The 27,955-nt window shown below is 51.1% G+C and overlaps 1 protein-coding gene across 1 annotated transcript; it reads left to right on the top strand.

The window, feature by feature from the left end:
• The first annotated feature begins 348 nt into the window (after positions 1-348).
• Positions 349-27,260, top strand: ABCC10 (ATP binding cassette subfamily C member 10). The gene is made up of 22 exons (XM_034764895.1): positions 349-690; positions 7,670-7,866; positions 10,412-11,792; positions 12,838-13,065; positions 13,436-13,592; positions 14,499-14,638; positions 14,735-14,814; positions 14,985-15,156; positions 16,186-16,284; positions 16,551-16,740; positions 17,199-17,276; positions 17,990-18,181; positions 18,695-18,830; positions 19,318-19,513; positions 20,026-20,369; positions 20,548-20,717; positions 21,676-21,836; positions 22,282-22,535; positions 22,945-23,090; positions 23,598-23,695; positions 23,972-24,084; positions 26,692-27,260. The coding sequence occupies exons 2-22, from the start codon at positions 7,706-7,708 to the stop codon at positions 26,825-26,827; spliced, it is 4,632 nt and encodes a 1,543-aa protein (XP_034620786.1). The 5' UTR covers positions 349-690; positions 7,670-7,705; the 3' UTR covers positions 26,828-27,260.
• Positions 27,261-27,955: the final 695 nt, after the last annotated feature.

Below are 27,955 nucleotides of genomic sequence, written 5' to 3'. Positions count from 1 at the left end.
CATCTCACTGCAGGGCCGGGACCGAGGTTCATCCTGGTCTCAAAAAGGACTAATTCTAAAATGACCATTAACCCTCTCCCCTCCTGCCCATAACAATTTAGACCTTTTCTCTTCTATGCTTTACTTAAACAGGGGCTAACAAAAACATGGGGTTTAAAAGGTCACCCACAGGCTGCTAGCAGGGACAAGCCCCGCTGTACGATTAGTGATCGGCCCCTGCCTGGGCCCTGTTCACCTGCCCACCCTGGAAGACGGGGAAAGACGGGGAGGGAAGGGGGGTGTCCAATATTCCCCTGTGCAGAGCCCATGGACAGGCGCTTTCCCCTCCTGCCCGCTCCGCTCTGCGGCTGCCGCTCACTCAGCCCAGAGGCCCCCCCGGCCCGGCCCCGTCACAACTTCTCACTGGGACCCTTCAGGCCGTTTCCTGGCGGAGTCACCGCCCAGCCCGGGGTAGGCGCGCTCCGTGCCGGGTAAAGCACGGCTGGCACCGGAGCGGCTTGGGATTGACGCTGAGCCCAGGCCCGCCGCGGGACAGCGCCAAGGCCCGGGTTTGTCCTTCTTGGCTCGCCGTCGCCAGGCCGGCTCGGCAGCAGTGCAGCCTCTCGGCGGCAGGGAGCGCGGCCACGAGGAAATGGGTGCGGGCTCGTCCTCGCGAGCCCAGCGAAGGAGCGGAGACGGGGACGCGCTCAGGTACCGCGGGGGCAGGGGTCAAAGGCCGCCCGCTCAGGGGGAGGCAGCCAATGACGTCACCCGAGGCCCTGACGGGTGTCGTGGGCGGTCCTCACTGCCTGCCCCTGGCGGGTGGGCCGGGGGGACCCTCCCCTCTGCGGGCACCGGGCCGGGCGGCTGTGTGAGGCTCAGCCGGGGCCGGAAGGCGCTGGGCCCTGAGCCACCCTTGGCCGCTCCCAGAGCCGGGCTGGGCCCGTTGCCTTGGCCACATCCGCCCCGGGCGCTCCGCCCCAAACAGCCCGCGCGACAGGGAAGGTGGAGCCCGGCCGACACCCGGCCCCGCGGGAGCGGGCGGGGTTTGGGGAGAGACCGAACAAGGGCGGAAGGTGCGAGGGCAGGACACGGGGCCGGTGTCTGGTTCGATCGAAGGGACTTTTCGCTTCCAAGTGAACGTGTGTCATTCAAACAGCGAGGGCTGCGCGGAAAGAAGACACCCTGACACCTCCCCCCTTCCCGGGATTTATTTGTTGGATGCTCCATCCATACCAGCTTTCCTCCGCCCGGCCCCAGGCAGGATGGAACCATTTTTTTGGAAACGGAAAACTCCCTTCCTGCCCTAGTAAATTACATTTTCTCCCCTTTCAGGCCCAGTCACAGGGTTGTACCCAAAGTGATGGGAATTAGGTTTGAGACTTGCTGAGACCAAATGTTTCTCTAAATCCAGCTTTGGAAAATTATTTTGGCCCCCTTCCATCACCCATCCAAGGAAACAAGTTTGTGACCTGCTGAGGCTCTTTGTAGAAAGGGGGCTTTGTGCTTTTTTTTTCTTTGCTGCTTTATGATGGAGAAAGAGGCCTGAAAGAGGGTTTAACCTTTTTTACAATAAAAATAGGGGGTGAGGTGGGGGAAGGCTTTGCTTATTTTTTTTAACCTCAGAAATGGAAGGCTTAGAATCACAGAATATCAGGGTTGGAAGGGACCTCAAGAGGTCATCTAGTCCAACCCCCTGCTCAAAGCAGGACCAATTCCCAACTAAATCATCCCAGCCAGGGCTTTGTCAAGCCGGGCCTTAAAAACCCCCAAGGAAGGAGACTCCACCACCTCCCTAGGTAATGCATTCCAGTGTTTCATCACCCTCCTAGTGAAATAGTTTTTCCTAATATCCAACCTGGACCTCCCCCACTGCCACTTGAGACCATTGCTCCTTGTTCTGTCATCTGCCACCACTGAGAACAGCCGAGCTACATCCTCTTTGGAACCCGCCTTCAGGTAGTTGAAGGCTGCTATCAAATCCCCCCCCTCATTCTTAACTTCTGGAGACTAAACAATCCCAGTTCCCTCAGCCTCTCCTCATAAGTCATGTGCTCCAGACCCCTAATCATTTTTGTTGCCCTCCGTTGGACTCTTTCCAATTTTTCCACATCCTTCTTGTAGTGTGGGGCCCAAAACTGGACCCAGTACTCCAGATGAGGCCTCACCAATGTCGAATAAAGGGGAACGATCATGTTCCTCGATCTGCTGGCAATGCCTCTACTTATACAGCCCAAAATGCCATTAGCCTTCTTGGCAGCAAGAGTACACTGTTGACTCATATCCAGCTTCTCGTCCACTGTGACCCCTAGGTCCTTTTCTGCAGAACTGCTACCTAGCCATTCGGTCCCTAGTCTGTAGCAGTGCATGGGATTCTTCCGTCCTAAGTGCAGGACTCTGCACTTGTCCTTGTTGAACCTCATCAGGTTTTTTTTTGGCCCAATCGTCTAATTTGTCTAGGTCCCTCTGTATCCGATCCCTACCCTCTAGTGTATCTACCACGCCTCCTAGTTTAGTGTCATCTGCAAACTTGCTGAGAGTGCAGTCCACACCATCCTCCAGATCATTAATAAAGATATTAAACAAAACCGGCCCCAGGACCGACCCTTGGGGCACTCCGCTTGAAATCGGCTGCCAACTAGACATGGAGCCATTGATCACTACCCGTTGAGCCTGACGATCTAGCCAGCTTTCTATCCACCTTACAGTCCATTCATCCAGCCCATACTTCTTTAATTTGGCGGCAAGAATACTGTGGGAGACCGTATCAAAAGCTTTGCTAAAGTCAAGGAATAACACATCCACTGCTTTCCCCTCATCCACAGAGCCAGTTATCTCATCATAGAAGGCAATTAGGTTAGTCAGGCACGACTTCCCCTTTGTGAATCCATGCTGACTGTTCCTGATCACTTTCCTCTCCTCTAAATGTTTCATAATTGATTCCTTGAGGACCTGCTCCATGATTTTTCCAGGGACTGAGGTGAGGCTGACTGGCTTGTAGTTCCCCGGATCCTCCTTCTTCCCTTTTTTAAAGATGGGCACTACATTAGCCTTTTTCCAGGCATCTGGGACCTCCCCTGATCGCCATGAGTTTTCAAAAATAATGGCTAATGGCTCTGCAATCTCACCTGACAACTCCTTTAGCACCCTCGGATGCAGCGCATCCGGCCCCATGGACTTGTGCACGTCCAGTTTTTCTAAATAGTCCCGAACCACTTCTTTCTCCACAGAGGGTTGGTCACCTTCTCCCCATGCTGTACTGCCCAGTGCAGCAATCTGGGAGCTGACCTTGTTCGTGAAGACAGAGGCAAAAAAATCATTGAGTACATTAGCTTTTTCCACATCCTCGGTCACTAGGTTGCCTCCCTCATTCAGTAAGGAGCCCACACTTTCCTTGATTTTCTTCTTGTTGCTAACATACCTGAAGAAACCCTTCTTGTTACTCTTAACATCTCTTGCTAACTGCAACTCCAAGTGTTATTTGGCCTTCCTGATTTCACTCCTGCATGCCTGAGCAATATTTTTATACTAAGGCTTGATCGACATGTAAAATTTAGATTGACCTAGGTACTTCTAGGTACAGAAAGGAGTAACAAAAATTACCAGGGTTATGGAACAACTTCCATAGGAGAAGAGATTTAAAAAGACTGGGGCTATTCAGTTTAGGAAAGAGATGACTAAGAGAGGGGATAAGCTAGAGGTCTATAAAGTCCTAAATGGTGTGAAGAGAGAGAATAAGGAAGTGTTATTTATCCCTTCACATACCACAAGAACCAGGGGTCTCCCGATGGAATTAACAGGCAGCAGGTTTAAAACAAACATAAGGAAGTACTTCTTCACACAGCACTGTCAACCCATGGAACTCATTGCCAGGGGATGTTGTGAAGGCCAAAAGTGTAGCTGGATTAGATCCACCAGTGACTATTAGCCAATGGTCAGGTATGTAACCCTATGCTCCAGTTCTCCCTAAACTTCTGACTGCCAGAAAGTGGGACTGGACAACAGGGGATGGATCACTCAATAATTGCTCTGTTCTTTTTATTCCCTCTGAAGCATCTGGCACTGGCAAGTGTCAGAAGATAGGATGCTGGGCTAGATGGACCAATGGTTTGGCCCAGTGTGGATGTCTTATGTCCCTCAAAGGTGTGAAAAATTCACACCCCCGAGAGATGTTGTTAAGACAGCCTAAGTTCTGGTGTGGACACCACTAGGTTGCTGGAAGAAATCTTCTGTCGACCTAGTTGCTGCCTCTCGAGGGGGCAAATTTACTACAACAATGGAAGAACTCCTTTTGTCGCTATAGCAGGTGTTTACACTACTGCAGCACTTGTTTTGCCACTGCAGCGCTTGTAGTGCAGACATATCTTCAGGTACATTACGGGCATGTCTAAACTTACAGCACTGCAGTGGCACAGCTGGCAGTACATGTAGTGAAGATGCTCTATACCAACAGGAGAGAGCTCTCCCATCGGCATAAAAACCCCACCTCCACAAACGGCAGGAGAGCTTCTCTCCCTACGACATAGCACTGTGCACACTACAGCCTATTTCAGCAAAACTTATGTCAGTCGGGGGTGGAATATTCACACCCCTGAGCGACATATGTTTTGCCGACTTAGGCTGTCGTGTAGACATAGCCGTAGTCTAGTTTTCCCTTGTTTGCTGGGGAGGGCTCAAAGTCTACAAAATTTTAGTTAGTCATTGATGTTAAATCATAGAATCATAGACGATTAGGGTTGGAAGAGACCTCAGGAGGTCATCTAGTCGAACCCCCTGCTCAAAGCAGGACCAATCACCAACTAAATCATCCCAGCCAGGGCTTTGTCAAGCTGGGCCTTAAAAACCTCTAAGGATGGAGATTCTACCACCTCCCTAGGTAACCCATTCCAGTGCTTTCGCCACTCTCCTAGTGAAATAGTGTTTCCTAATATCCAACCTAGACCTCCCCCACTGCAACTTGAGACCATTGCTCCTTGTTCTGTCATTTGCCACCACTGAGAACAGCCGAGCTCCATCCTCTTTGGAACCCTCCTTCAGGTAGTTGAAGGCTTCTATCAAATCCCCCCTCACTCTTCTCTTCTGTAGACTAAACAAGCCCAGTTCCCTCAGCCTCTCCTCGTAAATCATGTGCCCCACTCTCCTAATAATTTTCGTTGCCCTCCGCTGGACCCTCTCAAATTTGCCTACATCCTTTCCGTAGTGGGGGGGTCCAAAAATGGACACAGTACTCCAGGTGTGGCCTCACCAATGCCGAATATAGGGGAATAATCATTTCCCTCGATCTGCAGGCAATGTTCCTACTAATGCAGCCCAATATGCCGTTAGCCTTCTTGGCAACAAGGGCACACTTCTGACTCATATCCAGCTTCTCATCCACTGTAATCCCCAGGTCCTTTTCTGCAGAACTGCTGCTTAGCCAGTCAGTCCCCAGCCTGTAGCGGTGCATGGGATTTTTGCATCCTAAGTGCAGGACTCTGCACTTATCCTTGTTGAAACTCATCAGATTTCTTTTGGCCCAATCCTTCAATTTGTCTAAGTCACTCTGGACCCTATCCCTACCTTCCAGCATCTCTACCTCTCCTCCCATCTTAGTGTCATCTGCGAACTTGCTGAGGGTGCAATCCATCCTATTATCCAGATCAGAGGTGGGCAAACTACAGCCCATAGGACCATCCTGCCTGGCCCCTGAGCTCCCAGCCGAGGAGGCTAACCCCCAGCCCCTCCCCTGCTGTCCCCCCTCCCATGCAGCCTCAGCTTGCCGCGCCGCCAGGGCTGTGGGCGAGGCTGCAAGATCCTGCCAGGCAGCACAGCAGCATGGCGGCTGCAGCTGGGGGCGCATCCGCCAGTCCTGGTAAGGGGGCAGGGAGCAGGGCGATTGGATAAGGGGCAGTGGGTCCTGGGGGCCAGTCAGGGAGCAGGGGGCGGTTGGATGGGGTGGAGGTTCTGAGGGCGGTGGTGAGGGGATGGGGTTGGATAGGCGTGGGAGTCCCGGGGGCCTGTTAGGGGACGGAGGTGTGGATAGGGGTTGGGGCAGTCAGGGGACAGGGAGATGGGGGGGTTGAATAGGGCCAGAGGGTCCCAGGATAGGGTGGTTGGGGACAAGGAGCAGGGGGGGTTGGATGGGGCGGAAGTTCTGAGGGGGCAGTCAGGGGGTGGGAAGTGGGAGGGGGAGGATAGGGGGCAGGGGCCAGGCTGTTTGGGGAGGCACAGCCTTCCTTACTCGGCCCTGCATACAGTTTCGAAACCCCGATGTGGCCCTCGGGCCAAAAAGTTTGCCTACCTCTGATCCAGATCATTAATAAAGATGTTGAACAAAACTGGCCCCAGGACCGACCCCTGGGGCACTCCACTTGATATTGGCTGCCAACTAGACATCGAGCCGTTGATCACTACCCGTTGATACTGACAATCTAGACAGCTTTCTATCCACCTTACAGTCCATTCATCCAATCCATACCTTTTTAAATAGGCGCTAACAAAAACAAAAACCCAATGTTGAAAACAGTGATTAAAACGCCCTTTCCCTCTCAATTACTGCAGCTTTCACTGTTTTAACTGTTGTAATGTCATGTTGTCATGTTTCACTAGTTCTCCAGTTGTCAACTGTATCATGATGGACAGGACCTGAATTGCTAATGTAAAAGAACCCTTTTCATAACAAAACGTTTCCAGGCCCCTGTACATATCATTAAGAGGCAAAAAATGAGCACAAGTTGAATCTTTTTTTCCTTTGTAGGTAATCTTTAAATTCCCTTGGCAGTTTCAATTGGAATAGGATTCTCTTCTGCTTCCTGTTCTAAATAATTGCATAATATTGGTTTGCACTGTTAAAGAACTGCTGTTTTCCACTCCAGAGACAGTCACATAGTGGTCATTGGGAGAGTTGTACAAATAACTGACTTTTTAGTTCATTGGCCGTTCCAAAAAATCGGGGGGAGAGGGAATTGTTGTGGGTTGACCCAAAACAAAAACAAAAAAATCTAATTTTTAGTGAACCAAAAAGTTGGGAAAAAATGTCATTTTGGGTCAAACAAAATGTTTTGTTTTCAATATTTTTAATTTTTTATAAAATTGAAGTAAATTTAGAAACAAAATGTTGTTTTGAATTGAAACATCAAAATGTTTCATTTCAAAAATGTCAAAACAATGTTTTGATCTTTTGTGGATTTGGCGGGGTGGGGTGAGGATTTCAACCAAAACAATTTGACACAAATTCATTAGCTATTTCAAAGAATCATAGAAGTTTAGGATTGGAAGGGACCTCAGGAGATCATCTAGTCCAACCCCCTGCTCAAAGCAAGACCAACCCCAACTAAATCATCCCAGCCAGGGCTTTGTCAAGCCAGGCCTTAAAAACCTCTAAGAATGGAGATTCCACCACCTCCCTAGATTTCCATCAAGCTGAATCTACAATTTTCAGCAAAAAAAAAGTTTCACATGAAAAATTTCATCTGGCTATAGTCATGGTTCAAGTTAATCCCATGTATGGCTTACCTACTTCACGGGGATAAGGGGAAGACAGTAAAGTGTAATAAATGTTTGTAAAATTGTTTGAGATCCTCATAACAAGGGACCTGCAATGTGGCAAGGAGTTTATTATTAATAAAGGAGGAATCTTCCTTTCCTATCTCAAGTTGTGTTTGATTTAGTTGTACGCCTAACTCATTCTTTTTCCTGTTTTCTTCCCTAGGAGCTCCTGGCTGTTATACTTGGCTCCTAAGAGAAGATGGAAGAGATCCTGGCTGATCTGTGTGGTACCAGTCCTGAAGACCCGCTTCCTGTGTGGGTCCATGGTAGTGTTGGTCACTGCTTTAACCAGCTGATTTTGAATGTTGTCCCTCACGTGATCCTTGCATTAGTAAGCGCTTGCTACCTCGGCACTCCAGGGTACAGTAGCCATCTGTGTCTCCTCTTCATTGTAATGAAGAATGTGGGAAAAGGCTCCTGAATGGTGGAAATCATTTCTCTCTGTGCTATGTGGCAGCTGCCTGCAGGAAACATTCACAGTCTTGTGTTTACTCCCTTTTGGGAGTCATGCTGGAGCATATGCAGAGTGAAAAGCACTATTAGGTCCTGTTTAGTCCAGGGGTCTCAAACACGTGGTCTGCAGGCCGAGTTAGTCCTGCAGCCCACCATAGGCGCTGACTTCGCAGGCAGCCAGGCTCCCCTCTTCCCCCCGCACCAGTGCTCCGCGTCCCCGCTCCTCCGCCTACCTCCCAGCGCTTCCCACCGCCAGGAGGGAGTGGGGAGGAGTGGGGAAGCTGTGCGCTCAGGGGAGGCAGCAGAGAAGAGGTGGGGATTTGGGGAAGGGGTTGGAATAGGGGCGGGGGGGCAGAGTTGGGGCGGGGACTTTGGGGAAGGGGTGAGAGGAGGCGGGGTACGGGGCGGGGCCACGGGTTTGAGACCCCTGTGATAGACTGTTAGTTAGGGGCGCCGGGCACTATCCCCCATCTCCAGGGGTCTCTCTGTTAGGGGTGCTGAGCACCCAGAGGTTACCCCCTCCCCCATTGCCCAAGGTTCTCTCCACTGGGATACTGGACAGTGTCTGTGACCAACTGGAAATTTTCTGTAACATTTTTATAATTCCAAGGTGACCCTCAGTTTTCCTCTCAACTTTGCACTGTGACCGGGGGTGTGTGGAAAGGGTTACACAGTGCAGGAGAGCGTCGGTGCCTATGGCGGGCCGCAGGAAATGGCCCGCGGGCCGCGTGTTTGAGACCCCTGGTTACTGACCACATAAGGAATAGTTACAGGTGTTAATATTTTATTAAAACCCCGCTTCGCATTACAGTTTTTAAAAAGTTAATACATTGACTTTTAATAGCATACTATTTTACTCTTCATTTTTTTCATTTTTGACTATACTTTTGTATTGTTGTATGAAAAGGTTTCAGTGATGCGGGCCTCAGGCCAATGTACTAGTCCTCATGGGGCCCTCGTGGTGATTTGAGTTTGAGATCCCTGGTTTAGTCCATCCCTATCCCCCAGGGCCAGTGTAGAATCTAGCCTATAGTTTATTCCCCAGGGTTTTGTCCAGCTCAGTTTCAGATATTCCAACTAATGGAGACTCCACCGTTTCCCTTGGGGAGATGATGCCCAACCCTAATTGTCCCTAATATTTCCTGATATTCAGCTGACATATTCCCTATTGAAAAAGTTATATTTATCCTGTGTTTGTGTTTTATTACATTATGCACCATAGCTAAGCCAGTTGTACTTCTTTTCTCCTTCCTCCTAGTAGTTATATCTTGGGTACCACCCTAAACAATTCCTCATGCTCCTTTCATAATTGTAGGTGGTTATCATGTCCCTCCTGAATCATTTCTTAGCCAAGCACATATATTCTCTGTAACTCACTCCCTCCAGCCCCTTATGGTGGTATTATTTTTTAAAACAAGAAAAGTCCTACATGCTGCTGGGTTCTAAATTAACTGTAACCTCTCAAGAAAGACCTGTTCATCATCGTGGACAGCTCAGTGAAAACATCTGCTCAATTTGCAGTGACAGATAGTTAAACAAACACATTCTTAGTTCTATATAAGGGATTGAGTAGAGAAAAATATTATAATGCCATTACACTAATCAGTTTCCTCACCTGGAAGTACTGTATATAGCTGGGGTCGCTATATCTCAAAAAAGATTTAGTAGAAATAGAGGGAGTTCAGAGACTAGTGATCAGAATGATTAGAGACCTAAAAAACCTTCTGTATGAAAAGAGATTGAAATTATTTAGGTTAGAGAGGATATAAATACAAGGTGGCATTGAGAGAATATACAAAGTAATAAATGGTGTACAGAAATTATATTAGGGTTTCCTAATTACTCATTCTCATAATTCACAAACAAGAGAATGGTCAATGAAATTGAAAGGCCAAATATATGTTACCGATAAGGAAATTGTTATGCATTGGGTAATTAGCCAGTGGAACTCTTTGCCACAAGACATCACTGAGGTCAAAAGTTTAGGGGGAATCAAAAAAGAATCAGACATTCGGGAAGAATGTGAACATCCAGAGTTATATTAGAGAGGATAAAAATAGATTTTTAGCAGGGATTTAAACCGTCCTGGTTCAGGACCTAATTCAACCACCAAGTATCACAGGTTAGGAAGAAATTTCCTCATGGGAAGGTTATTCCATAACTGTCAACTGTGGGGTTTCTTGCATCTTTCTTTGAGGTATGTGCTATTGGCCACTGTCAGAGACAAGATACCAGAGTATATTGACACATGATCTGATCGAGTGTGGCAATTTTTATCTTCCTAAAAAGCTCTGAATGGGACATACAGCCTGTCATCCTCTATATGAGTGAGAACTAGGGGTGACTGGGTAGTGGTGGGAAGAGAAGAGGGAGGAAGGGGAGGAGTGAGTCACAGGTGATGGACTGGTAGCTGGCTCCACTCTGAAGCTTTCACCACTTTTCTCTCCACTAGATCTCCTGTCCCAGGGGCTTCCTACAGACCTGGCTGGAAATGCAGAATTGCTGCCTCCTTCATACTCACTGGCCTCCCCATCCTTGATATAATCTCAGCAGCCATCACTCAGCAGGAGTTGGGTACCTTGTATCTGGTAGTGCTGGCAAGTGGCATTGCCCTGCTGGCATGGCTCACTCATAGCCTGGCACTCCTCACGCTTTACAGGTCCACGTACGGCTCCTCCCGTGGCCCTGCAGCCATGGTGCTCCTAGCCCTCTTCCCTGTCCCTGCCCTTATCATCACACTGGTATGGTACTGCCAGAATGGGGTGGCCTGGCCCCACCTCCACGCTGCTCACATCTTCAGACTCTCCATCCTCTGCCTGCAGTTGGCCTCTCTACTTATCTATGTGATTGGGTATATTACTCCTGTTGCCAGCAGGCAAGTTTTTTGCTCCATCAATGACTCCTGGCAGCGTGAACCTCTCATCACAGAGTCAGGGATCCCAGCGCCTAACTGGCAGGGAGTGGCAGAGGATGGTGAAAGCTGGCTCTCGCGCTTCTCTTATGCTTGGATGAACCCTCTTATGAAACGTGGCTATCAGTGGATGCTGAATCGGCCACAGGACGTCTATCTACTACCTCGACGGCTCCAGGCTACCAGGGTCCATGACCATTTCTACTCCTGCTGGCAGGAAAAGGCAGCTCTCAGCCAAGAGGAGGAAGACACAATGTCTTCCACTAGCCCAATTGTCACCAAAAGTGATGGGAATGGAGATGCCTCCCCATCTTCAGGGAGCCCCTGTGATGCCCAGAAGGCTGTGCAACTCCTCTCAGTGCTGCATGCAGCCTTTGGGCTCCGCTACTACTCCCTAGGGCTCCTCAAACTGGCTGGCAGCCTGTTGGGCTTCTCAGGTCCCCTGCTCCTGAACCTGCTGGTTAGCTTCATGGAGTCGCACCAGGAGCCTCTGAGCCATGGGGTCCTGTATGCCCTCGGCCTCTTTGCTGGCTCCTTCCTGGGTGCTCTTTTGCGGAACCAGTTCAGCTATGAGGTGAACAAGGTGATGCTGACGGTGCGTGTGGCAGTCATCTCTGCCATATATCGCAAGGCCCTGCGGGTTAGTGGCAGCAGTCTGGCTGGCTTCACCATGGGCGAGATTGTCAACTTCATGAGCACAGACACCGATCGGCTGGTCAACTTCTGCGTCAGCTTCCATGAGGTGTGGAGTCTCCCTTTCCAGTTTGCCATCACCCTCTACCTCCTCTACCAGCAGGTGGGGGTGGCCTTCCTGGGAGGCCTGGCCCTGGCCCTGCTGCTTGTGCCTGTCAACAAGGTCATAGCAAACCGTATCATGGAGAACAACAAGGAGATGCTGAAGCATAAAGACACACGAGTTAAGGTGAGGCAGCCTTTGGGTTCATTGCTGCATTTTCTTCCTGATCATTCTTAGAACTTTGGCTATGTATTGTGGAACCCATTTAATGAGCTGGGACCTTGAAAATCCTGATGGGAGTGCAGAAAGGTGAGATACCTGAGGGGTGCAGTGCAAAGCAATGTCATTGTGATGCCACCTAGAGGGAAGTTGTTCTATAATATCATTCAGAGGTATTCCATTGCCTTCCTGGTATGTCCAGTCTCTCCAATAGATCCTTGTTCTGTGAGTAGCAGTTACTGTGAAATTTATGGTCTGTTCCCTTGAGACACTCCCATCACATCTTCCCGCTGATGCCTTTTAATCCTGGGACCCCTGCCCACTGCTGGTTCGAAGTGCATGCATCCACCTTTGTATGGTGGTTTTGTGTCTTTCTGATTTGGCACGCTCAGAGTCGGTGTCATCCACTTTCTCGCTTCTGCCATGTGAGCATCTCCAGCACTGTCTCTTCCCTCTTGGGATTACTATCAAAGTGTCCTGGGCTCCAGTGTGATAGGATTTTATGGTAATGTTTTAACTTAGCATCTACAATGGTGACAGAGCTCTCTCCAGACCCTCCAATCCTATTTGCAATTCTCAACCCATATTTTGAAAGCATAGAAACTTAAGTCTCACTCCCATATGCATGGCAAATCTGTAGGAGCTTTTGCAATATGTTCCTGAAGGAAGTTATATCTAATTGTATATTTTCCCCAGTATGCATGGTGGTCTTCTCTAGATAAGTCAGGACTGTTCTGCAGATGAATCTGTGGGGAGCCAATTGTTTTGCTCAGACATTAAATACTGAGTGTTTAGTTTTTTACTGAACACCACAGAGCTCAAACAGGAGGGCGTAGCATCAGGGAAGAGGGGTCAGAACTTCTGACTGCTGCCACTGCCACATGTAGACATGTCCTAGTCCTGGCCCCTTGTTTTTCCATCATTTGTCCCCTCTCTGTCAGATCTGTGTGGCTAGCGTCTAGTCTGATATGGCTCTGGGACTCTTCTGTTCTGCTTGCCTCTCTGCCCACAGCTAATGACAGAGTTCCTGTGTGGCATGCGAGTGATCAAGTTTTACACCTGGGAGCGGCACTTTGGTGCCCGGATAAATGCCTGCCGAGCCAAGGAGCTGCAGAAGCTGCGAGCCATCAAGTACCTGGATGCTGTGTGCGTGTACCTGTGGGCAGCACTGCCAGTAGTCGTCTCCATTGTCATCTTCATCACCTATGTCCTGCTGGGGCACCAACTCACTGCCACCAAGGTGAATGACAAGGGAGACCTGTGCAACCCCATTGCTCTGATGTGTGAGTTGGGAAGAGAGTTTTCAGAACCATCCTAAGCAGAATGACAGTGGGGCACCTCTCCTGCACGAGGTTGCATTCCTCTGGAATCTCCCCAGGGGACAGAGCTCAGCCCACCATGCTGAGTGCAGCTGTAGCCACCCTGAGAATAGAGCTCAGTACCCTTCTGTGAGCCATGACTTTCCCACAGATGCAAGGACATCTGTCCATTCTGTCTTCCCCCTCCCCATGATGGTCTCTAATCTGTGAAACTCTTCTGTGTGTGTGTAGGGGGGGGGTGCCAAAGGGTCACTCCCCCCCAATTCTTTATTGTCTCCCTCTCTGGCACAGGTATTTACAGCCTTGGCGCTTGTTGGGATGCTGATTCTTCCCCTCAATAACTTCCCTTGGGTGTTGAATGGAATCTTGGATGCCAAAGTGTCCCTGGATCGCATCCAGCGTTTCCTTGAGCTCTCTGACCAGGACCTGCATGCTTATTACACCACTGGTATGGAGACAGGCGATGGGACACAAGCAGGAATGGATGCTGTAGGCTTTTGGGTGGAATTTCCATGTGTGGGGTGGGAAGAGAACGGAGAAGTCTGAACACAGAAGGTGCTTGAGGTGCACAGGGCACAAGTCTATAGGAAACGGGCTCACTGGCCCTAGAGCAGCTAGGTGACTGCTCCACCTCCTCTGAACTCCCTAGGGTGCTGAGCAGTGAGCTGTGCTCCATTCAGTCAGTCTGAGGTGAGCGCACACCGTGGACCTGTGGAAATGTCCCCAGTAGAGGACAGGGCAATAGCATTACTCTCCACCAGCACCAAACAGACTATGCCTATGCCTGTTGATTCCTGCCTTTGTATATTCCCAAAGCAAAGGATGCTTGCTCATTTCTCCAAAATCTCCCTTGACCCTGAAGCCATCAACCCTGTTGGCTTCGGTTGGCAGACTGGATGGAACCTCTGCACTCCCCTCTACCATATTTCCCTTCTTCCCCCCTTCCCTGTTGCCAGCTCCCTGCTGTTCCTTCCACCTTCAGACATAGGGAGTCCAGTTTGTTCTTGGAATGACTCCATGGGAGTCTCTGGGTCTCCACTTGCTTCCTACAGGGATTCAGAGACAGGTGGAAGAGAGAAAGAAGGAAGGATTTTAAGGTGAGGTTACAACAGGGAAGTGTCTCAGTGTCACACAGTCGCCTTGTACAGCTGGGGTGTGTGTGTCAGAGCTGTGTCTTATTCTTGTCTACTGTGTTTGGGAGTGGAGCTGATGGTGCTACCAGCATCTGAGATTGTCTGGGCCGTCTTCTCTCGGAAACATACTGCAGGAGAGGCTGAGCCCAGCTTAGTATCTCCCCTGCACTTTCTGACCCTTGAGGATTAATGCAGTGGCTGTGCTGCTTTTCTTTTGCCAGATGGCCCCACAGACCCATCCTCTGCACTGGAAATGCATCACTCCACCTTCTCCTGGTCACCGGCCAGGGAGGAGAGCACCAGGCAGCACCTGTCTGGAGGGACTCTGCAGATCTTCATTCAGGACCTGGCAGTGGCAAAGGTGAGTGGGGGTGCAGGGAATAAGGAAGAGGGAGCCATCACCAGAAGGGCCAAGTGTTAATGCAATAAATCTGCTGCTGCTTGTTTCCCTCTGCAGGGGGCGCTGGTGGGAGTTGTTGGGAAGGTTGGCTGTGGGAAGAGCTCTCTGCTTGCAGCAATCACTGGAGAACTCAACAGGTAAATAGCCAAAAGACACCTCTCTCCCCTTGTCCCACCTCCCAGCACCTCTGCTACAGGGGATTTTCCATGGGCTAGAAGACCCATTTGCCAGGCACACTCTCTCCATATTACTTCTTCTCTTTTCCTTTTCTGCCTCTCTCCCCTATCCGGCTCTTGGGTGTTTGCAGACTTGGTGGGCAAGTGTATGTCTGGGATCTGGAGCGAGGATTCGGCCTGGCCACCCAGGAGCCCTGGATCCAGTTTACCACTGTCCGTGAGAATATCCTCTTTGGGAGGGACTATGATGCCAGGCTCTACCAGGAGGTGCTTGAGGCCTGTGCACTTTCCGACGATCTGAATGTGAGTGCCGTGTGATGAAAACGTCCCACTGGCTTCCCTGTGCCCTGCCCTGAATCTCAGCCTGAACCTTAACTTCTCCATCAGGGCATAGAACCTATTTCCCCAGCCTCTCCCTCCTTCCTAAGCCAAATGTGCCATGTGTCTCACGCAGCCTAGCTGTTTGTTCATTTTCATTACTGGTCCCTGACATTGAGTCACTTCCCTTCCCTTGGGCTGAGGCGCATGTGTGAGGCTGGCTTGGCAACACTTTGTACTGTTTCCTCTAAGACTTGTCCTGAGGAGCAGAAAGCTCTGAATCCCAGGGAAGGGAGAGGTTGTTCGAGGCTGCCTGAGTACTCCCATTAATAAGCAGTCAGGTTCTGGCTACAGGGAAACTATCAGAAGCCAATGCTTTGTTGGAGCAGAAAGCCCTTCCCCAGGATCTGGTGGGGCCATGCAGGATGAGAAGAGGCCTAAATTTGTGTCCTCCATGTGGGACTGCTGGTAGTATCAAGGCAGCAGCCCCAGATGTCCCAAGGAACTGCAGGGCAGACTCCTTTTAGGAGAGGAGGCAGTAACAAATCTCTCAGCAGGTCTGATGATGCTCCACGCCTCAACCCTAAAGAGAGCTGGAAGGAAAGAATTGCTCATCTAGGTTGATTCAGGCCCTCACCCTTCTCCAATCAGTAATCCTCACATACCATCCAGGAAGCACGTTAGACACATTAGCTGATGAACCCTCCTACTATACCCGGGAGGGAGGGATTGTTGTCCTTCATTGCACAGACAGGGAAGCAGAAACACAAGGAGGCTTATGGTCTGATTTTTTCCAAGATGCTGAGCGCTGGCAGCTCCCTTTGATTTTAGTGGGAGTTGTAGGTACTCAGAGTTTCTGAAAATCAGGCCACTCGTGTCTTGTCCAAAGTCTCATAGTGAGTTAGTGTCAGAGCCAGGAATAGAACTCAGGAGTCCTGGTTCTGCATCCCCTATGTCATGCTGCCTCTGTGAAGCAACTTTTTTCATGGATTATCTTGTGTGTTTCACTTCTAGATCTTACCAGCAGGTGACCAGACGGAGGTGGGTGAGAATGGAGTGACCCTCAGTGGGGGACAGAAGGCTCGAATAGCCCTTGCTAGAGCCGTTTATCAGGTAAATAGGGGAGTGACCCTACAGAGGGCCAATTGCTGCAGGTGCATTGTCCAAGAGCCAAGGCTGGGCTAGAGAAGCTGGAAACGCCCAACGGCCAGAGCTCCAGCTGTACTTCCTCCAGCTCTTCCTGTTCATGCAGGCTGGGGCTAAAGGAGCTGGGAGCTGCCCCAAGCCAATGCACTTGCACCATTCTCTACAACACCACCTGCTGGGGAAAGCTGGAACTGAAGGAACTGGGAAATGTATCACTGTCTCTTCTTCCTCAGGAGAAGGAGATTTATCTTCTTGATGATCCACTGGCAGCTGTTGATGCTGATGTAGCCAATCACCTTATGCAGAAATGTATTCTGGGAGTTCTCAAACAAAAGACCAGGATTCTTTGCACACACAGAACGGAGTTTTTAGAGAAGGCTGACACCTTGCTGCTCATGGACAATGGCAGAATAGTCAAGATAGGTACTGTGGCACACCTGCTTTTGTTTTGGTCTGTGTACCAGAGGGCTAAGAACTCTGTCTCAGCCTTATCAGACAGACAGATGGGCTGTGAGTTCAGATGGAAAATGGCCATAGAGGATCAAAGCAGACAGCTGCAAAGAGGCTGGGGTAAATTAGTGGGAGCCCTGGGGAAGAGGAACACTGGATAAGCTGGGAGAACTGGGACATGGTGAATGTACAGAGTATGGATAAAGCAGACGGACTCTGAAGAGTTGGGCCTTAGAGTAATACAGTGCAGGGACAGGAAACTGTGGAGCAGTGCTTGTAGGGTTGTGGGTGCTGAATGGAGGAATAGGAGGGCAGAGATAGAAGTAAATTGGGCCATCTTGTACCAAATAGCTAGCTGAACTTCCGCAGCTGGCACACGGTCCTTAGGATCTCTGCAGTGTATAAAGCGCTCATGGTCTCTCTCTTTCTAGGGACCCCATCTGAAATCCTGCCACTGGTGGAAGCCACCCCCAAGGTCAATGAGGAGAATAAGAGGAGGCAGAATAAAGGTCAATATATGGCATTGGTGAGGGTGGGTGGGGTCACAGGATAACATCCATGCGGAACGCCTACTGCCACTATCTGATCTCCAAGCAGGAGTTCAAGAAAACTGCACTAATGGGACAGGGTGGAGCAGGAAAGCAGCCAAGGGAAACTGAGGGAGACAGAGGAAGTGACTTGCCTAACATCACAGATTGAGTTGGGATTATTAGACTCCTGGTTCACAGCCCTGTGCTTGATCTGCTGACTAGGCCTTGCCTCCTTTTCGTGGCAGAAATAGAGCATATAATATATATGTAAAAGGTCTGAATACACAGGTTTCTCTGAGTCCTCCTGGCTCCTTAGCAGTAATCACATCTGCAGTTATGAGCTGAAATGGGGGTAATTAAATTGATAGCTATAGGGCTTGGAAAAGAACCCCCATTCCCACACCTCGCACGACGGGCTAGAGGTCTATGCTTGGGGTAAAGGGGCCATTGGATACTGGCCAGGAAGCAGTATGCTGATCTGCACTCCCACCTGCTGCAGAACTTCCTGATAGATGCCTATGGTACAGGGTGCAGCTGGCATGAACTCTGTTGCAAAGGGAAGGAAGAGGGGACAAACCTTAGAAAGCCTCCTAAGAATATGGCGAAGCCTTCCCTTTGGCATAGACCTGCCCTGTTTACAGTGAGGAGCTGGTCCTATTGGTGCTGCACTGACCTGTGCCTTTTCCCCCCAGTCCTTGCTGAGCAAGGCCAGGAGAAGGTCATGGAGATAGAGGCAGAGGAACTGGGACAAGCTACCTGCCTCCTCCAGCGGGAGGAAGAAAAGAAAGAAGGGGCAGTAGCTTTTCAGGTGTATAGGGCATATTGGCTGGCAGTGGGCAGCTGCCTAGCATTGTCCATCCTCTTCTCCCTGCTCCTGATGCAAGGTAAGGCAGCAGCTCACTCCACTCTCTGTTTGGGACATTCTCCATTCTTGCTCCCTTGCTATGCTCCCGGATATGTGAGGGGCCCCTGGGGGTGGCAGACTGGGTTTACTCTCTCTCCATAGCCCCTGCAGAAGGAAGGCCCAATCCTCCTAACCTTTCAGCTGGGGCCCCTTCAGCACTTTCCTGTCCATCAAGTTGAAGGATTTGTCTAATTTGTGCACCTGCTACCCTGGGGGACACTGGCGTGTGGGGTTGTGTCTCCATAGAAGACTGTTTTTCCCCAGGGGCCTGCTGTACCTGGCTCCTATGGCTGCTAGCTGTCATCTCTACTGCTCAAGTAACCACAGCGGCGAATGTATTGACAGCAGGGTATAGATTAGGCTGGGTAGTGAGGAGGTAAGGGCAGTTCCTCAGGGAAGGCCCAGCTCAGCTCCACTTCCTGCTCTTCTCCCACAGGTTGACTGAAGCAGAGTCTAACCCCCACCCTGCACTGACTCTTGTGTATCTCTGCAGCATCTGGGAATGTCTCCGTTTGGTGGCTGTCGCACTGGATCTCCAACCTGCCCCAGACGGCGAACATCTCCATGAGGCCCCTGTCAGCTTCTGTCCCTTCCCCACAGCTGCTGCTCTTCTCCTTTGCGGGGCTCGTGTAAGTGGGCATAGGTTGGTTCAGGAGCTGGCTTGGTCTGGCTGTGGGGGGAGCAATGGTCTCCAAAGTTGCTCCTTGGTGCCCCTTTTGCAAAGGCCTCTTGCTGTGAATAGAAGATGGCTAAACGCCCCCATTGCACAGAGCCAGTATGGTTGTGAGAGCTAGATAGGGACAAAAAGGCCACCCCAGCGCAAAGGGGTAGTGAAGAGGTGCTGCTGGATTTGCTGTCTGAGGCAAATGGGAGACCCCCTGGCTGCACAAGGTTCTTGGGGGTGGGGAGAGCCTACAGTTGGAATTGTAGAGATCAGTCTGCTGCAGCTTGCCATGGCTGGTGAAAAGCAGGAAGAAGCTGTTAGCCCATTTTAGGAATAAGGACCCTTGGCTTCTCCCCGACCCTGGCCCTTGTGTTTGCTGTCTCAGGGGCTCTAGGTGTCAGCCTTGGCATAGTGTGCACTGTGGCTGTAGCACATTGTCTCCTCTCTCCCAGCTCCCGCATCCAGGTGTTGGGCACAGCTCCAGTCCATCCCAATAGCACACTGGATGTGAACTTCTACCTGATGGTATATGGCGGCATTGCTGGGGCCAACTCAGTCTTCACCATCCTGCGGGCCTTCCTCTTTGCCTACGGCACCATCCGCGCTGCCACTGTCATTCACAGCCGGCTGCTCCAGAGAGTGATGAAGGTAACAGTCGTAAGGGGTAGGGTGAGGTTCCAGGAGCTCAGCTCGGGGAGAGAAATGGGGGCAGGGTGAACAGAGATAGTCATAAACCATCTCACTGGAGTGCTGACCTGCTCAGCCAGGGAGGTGAACAGATTGCCCACCCCTTGGCTGCAATCATTATGCCTGCCTCTCAACTCTCCACAGCAAGAGGTACCTTGAAGCCACCCCATTGTGAAGGTGACTGGCTGTGCCTTGTGAGATGTGTGCTGCTGCTGGGGATTGGGGATGCCCATTCCAGCAGGGCACCTCCACACTGGGGAGGAGAGGGGTTTGGAGTCTGGGTCTGCCTGGCCAGTGCAGGCTGGAAATTCCTTCCTGGTCCATGTTCAGTCCTGCTTCTCTCCAGGCATTCTGAATGGTAGCTGCTTGCTGGGCCACCTGCCAGCCAAACTATAACTCCAGGGGCACTGCTCCCTCTCCAAGGCTGTCCCAGCCCAGCGTGGCTCTTACCACTCTGGTTCCCATGTTGCCAGGCCACAGTGACCTTTTTTGACATTACACCGACGGGCCGGATCCTGAACCGCTTCTCTTCGGACCTGTACTGCGTGGACGACAGCCTGCCCTTCATCCTCAACATCTTCCTGGCCAATGTCTTTGGGCTGCTGGGCATGCTGGTGATGATAACCTATGGGTTGCCCTGGATTGGCCTGATCTTGCTGCCACTGGCTGCCCTCTACTTCTCCATCCAGCGCTATTACCGGCGCACCTCCCGTGAGCTCAAGCGCCTCTACAGCCTCACCCTGTCCCCCATCTACACCCACTTCTCAGAGACCCTGACAGGGCTGAGCATTATCCGGGCCACCCGGGCCACAGACAGGTGAGGGCTGCTCCTCGGATGGGGAGGGTGCCAGCACCTGGAGAACTTGGGGCTTTCACTCTTGTAAGGGAGAAGTTATCTAGAGATTCTGGCCCTGGGGCTGGCTGGGGTGACAGATGAATGGCAGTGGCCCCTGGGGCTGATCCTGATATTAACCACTGCATTGTGCCCGGCCCAGATTTGAGGCAGAGAATCAGCTGCGACTGGAGCAGAACCAGCGCTGCCTCTTTGCCAGTAACACCGCCATGCAGTGGCTGGACATCCGCCTACAGATGATTGGAGTTGCTGTGGTTACAGCTATAGCAGGAATCGCCATCATCCAGCACCAGAGGCAATTGGGAAATCCAGGTATGCTGTGGAACTTTGGAGGGTCACCCAGACCAGTACGGGGTTGTGTCACTGCCTGCCCAGTAACCCTGGGTGCTTCTGTGCTGTGCAGCTTTGGCTCAGAGCCCTGATACCAGCAGCCTGCTTGCAGCACAGTGACCTCACCCTGGCTTCCACCAGCCTGGTTACTCCTTGCAGTCCTGCATCTCCCCAAAGCCATCTCCTCTGCAGTGCTCAGCCCCTCTCAGTGTAGCACTCACAAACCTGATAGACTTCTCTGCTTCTTTAAAGAGACAGCACCAGCCTGTTAGATTGACTGAGGATTTTACTCGTCAGTTGGAAACACTGCACTGAAAGGGTTGTATAATAAAACAAGATTAGGTTTATTAACAAGAACAGGTATTTAAGCCTCCTTAGTATATGCGCAACGTGCCTCAGGTGGCACGTGACCTGGATTCATCACCAAATTTGGTCCACAGGTCGGATCATTAGCTTGCCCGGGCCGAGTACTGACGGGGAGTGTGACATGAACACTGATTCATGGCCCCCAGTATTTAAGTGTTACTAAGTAGAAGGAATTGGGATAGAAATGGTTACAAACAAACAAAAGTAAAAATATGCTGCTAAGACTAAAACCTAACTTAACAAACTTGAGTTTCTTGTTCAAAGTAGTTTTCTCACCACAGTCATGCTTCCAGCATGTCTGGCCAGTCCTTAGCCAGGATCCAATACAGAGCCCAAAATACTTGGTTTCAGGCCATCCTCTTCCCTGTCCCAGAGCTGCAGCTCTATCCATGTGTCCAGGAGGTAGATCCTCAGCCTCTTCTCCTCCCCCTCCATCTCCCTATCCCAGAGCTGGGTTGCCATCTTATAACCTTCCCCTGGTGCTTTGGCTCCTTCCTTGTCCACCCTGGCTGGAGCTGCGTCCCCAGCTTTTGCCACTCCTTCACATGCCTGCTGTGCTCTCTTATCATCTCAGGTCTTGTAGGCCTGGCCCTCTCGTATGCCCTGTCTGTCACAAACCTGCTGTCAGGCCTCATCTCCAGCTTCACACAGACAGAGACCATGATGGTGAGTGTGGAGCGAGCAGAGGAGTACTCCACAGACATCCCCATAGAGCCCCAGGAGCAGCTGGTCCAGGTAAAACTTCTCACTTAACCCTCCAGTTCTGGCCTGCATCCCATCTCATGGATCTGTGCTTTGCACTGTCTCTCCTGTCTGTGCATTCTTCTCATCTGCTCAGGTGTCCCACAGGGCCCTGATGTGCCAGTGGCTGGAGATGATTACAGCGATCTAATGAGTGGGCACTGAGGACTGCTGGCCTGATCTACAGGAACTGCCCAGAGCAATTGCCCTTTCCTAATACCAACACCCCATTTCCCCAACCCCCAAGGTCTTCTTGTGCAGGGGGAGACGGGCAGGGTGGGTGGAGCAGGGCTGGTGTGCGATTGGGAGATGCAGAGGAGGCTTAAGAGTCAGGGATGATCAGGAACTGAGAAGCCAGGTAAAGGGACAGGTGGCAAGTGGGGCAGGGCTGGTATTTGATCCTGATCACACTTTGGTCTCATCGTCTTCTTCCTTTGAGGTTGCCCCTGACTGGCCGAGCCGAGGCCACGTGGAGTTCCAGCAGGTGGTTCTGACATATCGGCCAGGACTGCCCAATGCTCTGGATGGGGTGACCTTCACCATCTACCCTGGAGAGAAAGTGGGGATTGTGGGGCGCACAGGATCTGGCAAATCTACCATCTTCTTGGCACTCTTCCGCATGGTGGAGCTGAGTGGAGGACGGATCCTCCTGGACAATGTCGACAGCCGATCGGTGGGCCTGGAGAGTCTGAGGTACGGTGGGCAGAGCAGAAGGAGGAGCAAATGGCATTTAGGGTCCAGCCAGGAGCCCTTCCACCAGAGACAGGACTCTGGTTCTAATGGCTGTCAGCAAAATGATACTGAGGGGGCTGGTTAGTGGAGATCCTTTCTGGCCACTTTTGGCTGCTTGTGGCAGTTTCCTGTCAGTTGCTGAAATGTTCCTGAGCCCCTCCTGCCCTGGTTGTGTGTGTTGAGACTCCCAGGCTGAGAAGAGCCCTGCCTGGTCCCTGGTGTGTCTCAGACATGCCCAGTTTACAGTGCCCATGGCTGAGACCAGCCCAGGAGAGTCAGGGCCAACCTAGTTACCATTGGCTCAGAGGAAAAGCCTTTTGCTTCCATGCTGTTCCCACCTGCTAAGCCTTCATCTCTCCTCTCCCTGCAGATCCAAACTGGCCATAATCCCCCAGGACCCATTTTTATTCAGTGGGACAATCCGGGAGAACTTGGACCCCCTGGGGCGACATACAGACTCTGACCTGTATCAGGTTCTGGAGCAGTGCCATCTACAGGCGGTGATTACTCAGATGGGTGAGTCCAATGCCTGCAGGAGATGAGGAGGCTCTGGTAGTGGGCAGAGACAGTGAGTTGGAGGTGATAGTCAAGGGCCTAGGTGCAGCAAGATCTGGTATGGGGAGGTCAGACTCCAGTGGGGTCCAATGGGATTGACATATGAGGCCCAAGCAGAATCCTGTAAGGTCCACTGGAAGCAGGTGAGGTATCTGGTGGGGGTGGTAGGCAAGGCTCTGGCAGGATCTGACTAAGGGAGGCCAAGCCCCAATGGGATCCAGTGTGGGGAAAGGATAGGGGCTTCCAAGTTTCACACAGCAGTCTCTGTGATCCTAGCAGAGGATACACACACACACACTGTTAGTGACAAATCTTGCTTCTGTCCGAGTCTAAAATCCCAAGGCTTTGGACTGGGGCTGAGCAGAGATGAGGTCTTGAGTACCAGCTGGAAGCTCCTGGCCCAGGCATGCTGTGCAGGGGCTCTAACCAAACCCTTGCTGGGTGAGTGCTGTTTTTGCCTCCCTGCAGGTGGACTGGACTGTGAGCTGGGGGAGAGAGGGAAGAGTCTGTCAGTGGGACAGAGGCAGCTCGTGTGTCTGGCAAGAGCCCTCCTGACCCAGGCCAAGGTGAGTGCTGCTAACTCCAACTGGATTCTCCCTGCTCAAAGCAGGGAAGTTACTTGTTCAGAGAGGGGGTGCCTGTTCCTGATTGTGGGGGTAGAAGGGCAGGACAGGGAGTCTGTGTCAGGAAGCCCTAGTGAATAAATGGACAGTCTGATGTGTATGGGAATCAGGGCTGTGAGCTGATTTATGCTACCCTCTTAGTGTATCTCTGGGCCGGGAACAGAGATCTCCTCCCATGGTGTTGGGATACCCTTTATTTTGTCACTGTGTCACTGGCAGGTGCTGTGCATCGATGAGGCCACAGCCAGTGTGGATCAGAAGACCGATCAGCTGCTACAGCAGACCATCCGCCAGCGCTTTGCTGACAAAACTGTACTCACGATTGCACACAGGTACAGTCGGCTTCCTCTCACACCAAGGGCATGTCTCCTCTGCAATGGGGAGTGAACCTTCCAGCCCCATCCACAAATTTGTGCTAGAGGGGCTCACACTAGCACTCTCAAAATAGCTGTGTAGATGTTGGAGCTTGGTCTAGAGCTCCAGTTTTAGAGCTGGGGGGAGGAAGGTGGGGTCGTGTGAGACCCTGAGCTCCAGCCCAAACTGTAACATTGAAGCACCATCTGCACAGCTAATTTTAGAGCGCTAACATGAGCCCTGCTAGCACAAGTCTCTGGACCTTGGCTGGGAGGCTGGCTGCCAGAGGCAGTGTAAACATACCCTGTGAGCCTTCTAAAAGCCTTATGGAGAAAGGCACAACCCTCTGCTCTTAAACTCACCTGGCCACAGCCCCACCATTAACCACTCACCATGCCCACAGCGCCAGACTTCCCTCACTAGCCACACCTACAGCCCCAGCATTACCCACTGGTCATGCCCACAGTGCTGGCCATGCCCACAGTCTCAGCATTGTGTTTGCCCCTACCTTGATATTCAGCTCCATATGTGAGTTGAGCCGTGAAATCAGCATGACAAGATTTTTCAAGTGAAAACTTGTCTGTTTCCTTTTGTTGCTCTGGAGTGAAGCAGGTATTTACCATCCTCCTTCAGCCCCTGCCCCTGGGCCCTAGTCTACCTGACTGCTGCCAGTCTCCAGAAGCATCCAGATACTGTCCAATAGCAAACTCTTCTCTTTGGTAGGTGCCAGGTGGAAACCCAGCATGTTCTATGTATTGCTGGAAGCTGTCTGATAGGGACTTAGGGAGCCCCTGAATTTCCTGCCAAGTGGAACAGGGGTATTGCAGCCTCAGAGGGTGAAAAGGGATTGAGAATATAGAAAACTGAGAGCCTGATAGCTCCCCGCCATCATGGAGAGCGGAGAGGGTGCTGATCATGAAATAGAGCTGGTCTTGCCCAGTAGAGGGCACTGCAGGACAGCCAGAGGATGAGAGACTGCACTGCCACCTCTGGGCCAGGGATGCCCTCGCTCCTCTGATGTGGGCCATTACCACTAGGTTAAAAAGCTCCAAGGGAAAGAAGGGACTGGTGGATAAGAACAACACCCTGCAGCCAGGCCACCTCAGGCTGTGTAGACTAATATCGTCTTGAATACTCTGTGCAGTTCTGGTCATCCCGTCTCAAAAAAGATACATTAGAATTGGAACAGGTACTGAAAAGGGCAACAAAAATAATTAAGGGTATTAAGCAGCTTCCAGCTGAGGAGAGATTAAAAAAACAGGGACTGTTCAACTTGGAAAGAGACAACTGGGGGGGTTATGACAGAGGTCCATAGAATCAGGAATGGTGTGGAGAAAGTGAATAAGGAAGTATTATTTAACCCCATTCACGTAACACAAGAACCAGGCATCACCCAATGAAATTAATAGGCAGCAGGTTTAAAACAAACAAAAGGAAGTACTTCCACACACAAGGCACAGTCAAGCTTGTGGAACTCCTTGCCAGGGGAATATTGTGAGGGCCAAAATTATAACTGAGTTCAAAAAAGAATTAGATAAGTTCATGGATGATAGGTTAATCAGTGGCTGTTAGCCAGCATGGTCAGAGATGCATCCCCATGCTCTGGGTGTTCCTAAACTTCTGACTGCCAGAAGCTGGGAGTAGACGATGGGATGGATCACTTGATAATTGCCCTGTTCTGGACATTCCCTCTGAAGAACCTGACATTGGTCACTATTGGAGGGCAGGATTTTGGGCTAGATGGACCATTGCTCTGACCCAGTATGGCTGTTCTTATGTATGTGGTTGAGTCATTACTTGGATGGGAGACCTTTAGGGAAATCCAGGTGCTGCAAGAGAATCAGTAGTTGGTACTTTTCACTCCATCAGGACTGACTCTTGTGCCCCAGCCTGGCACCATGGGCTGCGGGAGGTTCTGTCTTTTGGGGGAGATGGGAAACTGAGATCCTGACCACCTGGGGTCCATGTGAAGATCCACTAGTACTTTCTGTAAGAGTTGGGTTATTAATGTCAGTTCTGATCCAATTCCAGTGCTGTGACTTCACGCAGTCCCATGCAGTTTATTATAATACCATTAATAATACTACATCTTCCCACTGTATCTCTGTGTGCTTTAGACAGGAATGAATTTAGGGTCCCAGCCCCCCAGGAGGCAATGGGTATCATCACCATTTTACAGATAGGGAAACTGAGGCTCAGACTGGTGAAATAACTCACCCAAGTTCACAAAGCCAGTTGGTGGAAAAGCCAGGCAGGTGACCCAGGTGTTCTGACTCCCACCCTCCTTGTTCCCACCTATTAGAAATGCTGTCTTCCTGGGTTCTCACTCTGTCTTGAAAGTTGTTGTGTAGTGTTTCCGTTAAACAGCTCCCAGATTCCTCCCCAGAGATGGCTGCATTTTAGCACTGAAGGAGAGTATAGAAGTGCTCCCCCAGCAACTGTGATGAAGGGCTCTGTAGAAATTGGTGCCTATTGGGGCGTCTCAGGCTTCTGTGCTAATGAATGGGGGAGCAATATTTGGTGTGTCTCTCCCTGCACAGACCAACACACACACACACACATGTTGCTGTGTTTGCTCTCACCAGGCTGAACACCATCCTGGACTCAGACCGTGTGCTAGTGATGCATATGGGGAAGGCGGCAGAGCTGGATTCGCCTGCTGTCCTCAGCAAGAGGGAAGACTCCTTGTTTCAGCGACTCTTGACCAGTGGGCAGCAATGACTTCCCTGCTAAGAGACTGAGACCAGTGACGAGCACCTCCTGGCTGCACACCTGCAACCCCCATCTCCGCTGGACCCCAACAGGCTCGAGGGTGCAGGCACCTACTTCCTGCTGGGCCAGGAGCTGCCATAGGGGATGCACTAGCCTACACAAAGGACAGCAGAGGGTGACACTGGCTCTTGGCTTGGGTCCTGCTCAGAGTGGACCTTGTTTCAGGTGCAAGTCGTGGGAGGACAAGGAGCAGTCCCCTGAGGCGTGATGGGGTTGGATCGAGACTTACTGGTCTGGATCAAGAGTCCTAGGATGGAGAAACATGCTCCTGGCTTGGGGCAGCATCCCCTTTGGTGTAATGAGGGTTTATTCTCTACTGGCAGGTGAATCAGTGGCTCCCATTCAAGGACTTGTGATTTAAAATAAAGAGCAAATGTCCTTATTAAGCCCTCTGTTTCTCCTATGGCCCTGGCCCTCATCACTGCTTCCCTTTCCCCAGAACCAGGCCTCCCTCTCCCAGTCAGAAGACTCTCTCTCTCTCTCTGACACACATGTCATGGTTTCTCTGTCACTACATCTCCCGCTGGAGTAAGCCCTTCCGCATGCTGGGAGCCCAGCACAGGTTGCAGATACCTCCACCCCTGAGCTGTGGTTTCCTTATGGCACAGCCTCACTGGACTGAATAGTGGGCATTGGGTTAGGGACAGGATCTGACCCCTTGTATGTACAAATACGCTAGTGCCCAGAGATGGTATCAGTGTTGCATGTTGTACTTGTTATGGCTGCTGGGGGACACTACACTCCTCAGGTGTTTAAAGGCCTCCAAAGTTAATCTAGGTGGCATTATTCCAAAGGAGAGCTCATCCCTCCCCCCTCAGCTCCACAACCTTCTGGTTCAGGAGGCTGGAGAAATCTTCTCCTCAGAGCTCCTCAGCACTGCTCTGATTCCAGTTTGGCCATAGAGAGAGGCCCCTGTAATGAAGCCTGGGTATCTCGCATGGCAGGGTGGAGCCTGCCAGCCTGGGGATCTGGGGCGTGGGCAGGGAATGAGGGAGCAGCAGAGTTGGGTTTTGAACCCATGTCTCCCACACAATCACGTTGGCCTATGTAAGCTGAACCTCCCTATCTCCCCATGGG

The sequence above is a fragment of the Trachemys scripta genome, chromosome 3 (assembly GCF_013100865.1).
Source record: "Trachemys scripta elegans isolate TJP31775 chromosome 3, CAS_Tse_1.0, whole genome shotgun sequence".
NCBI lineage: Eukaryota > Metazoa > Chordata > Testudines > Emydidae > Trachemys > Trachemys scripta.
This window is presented reverse-complemented; position numbering and strand designations above follow the sequence as displayed.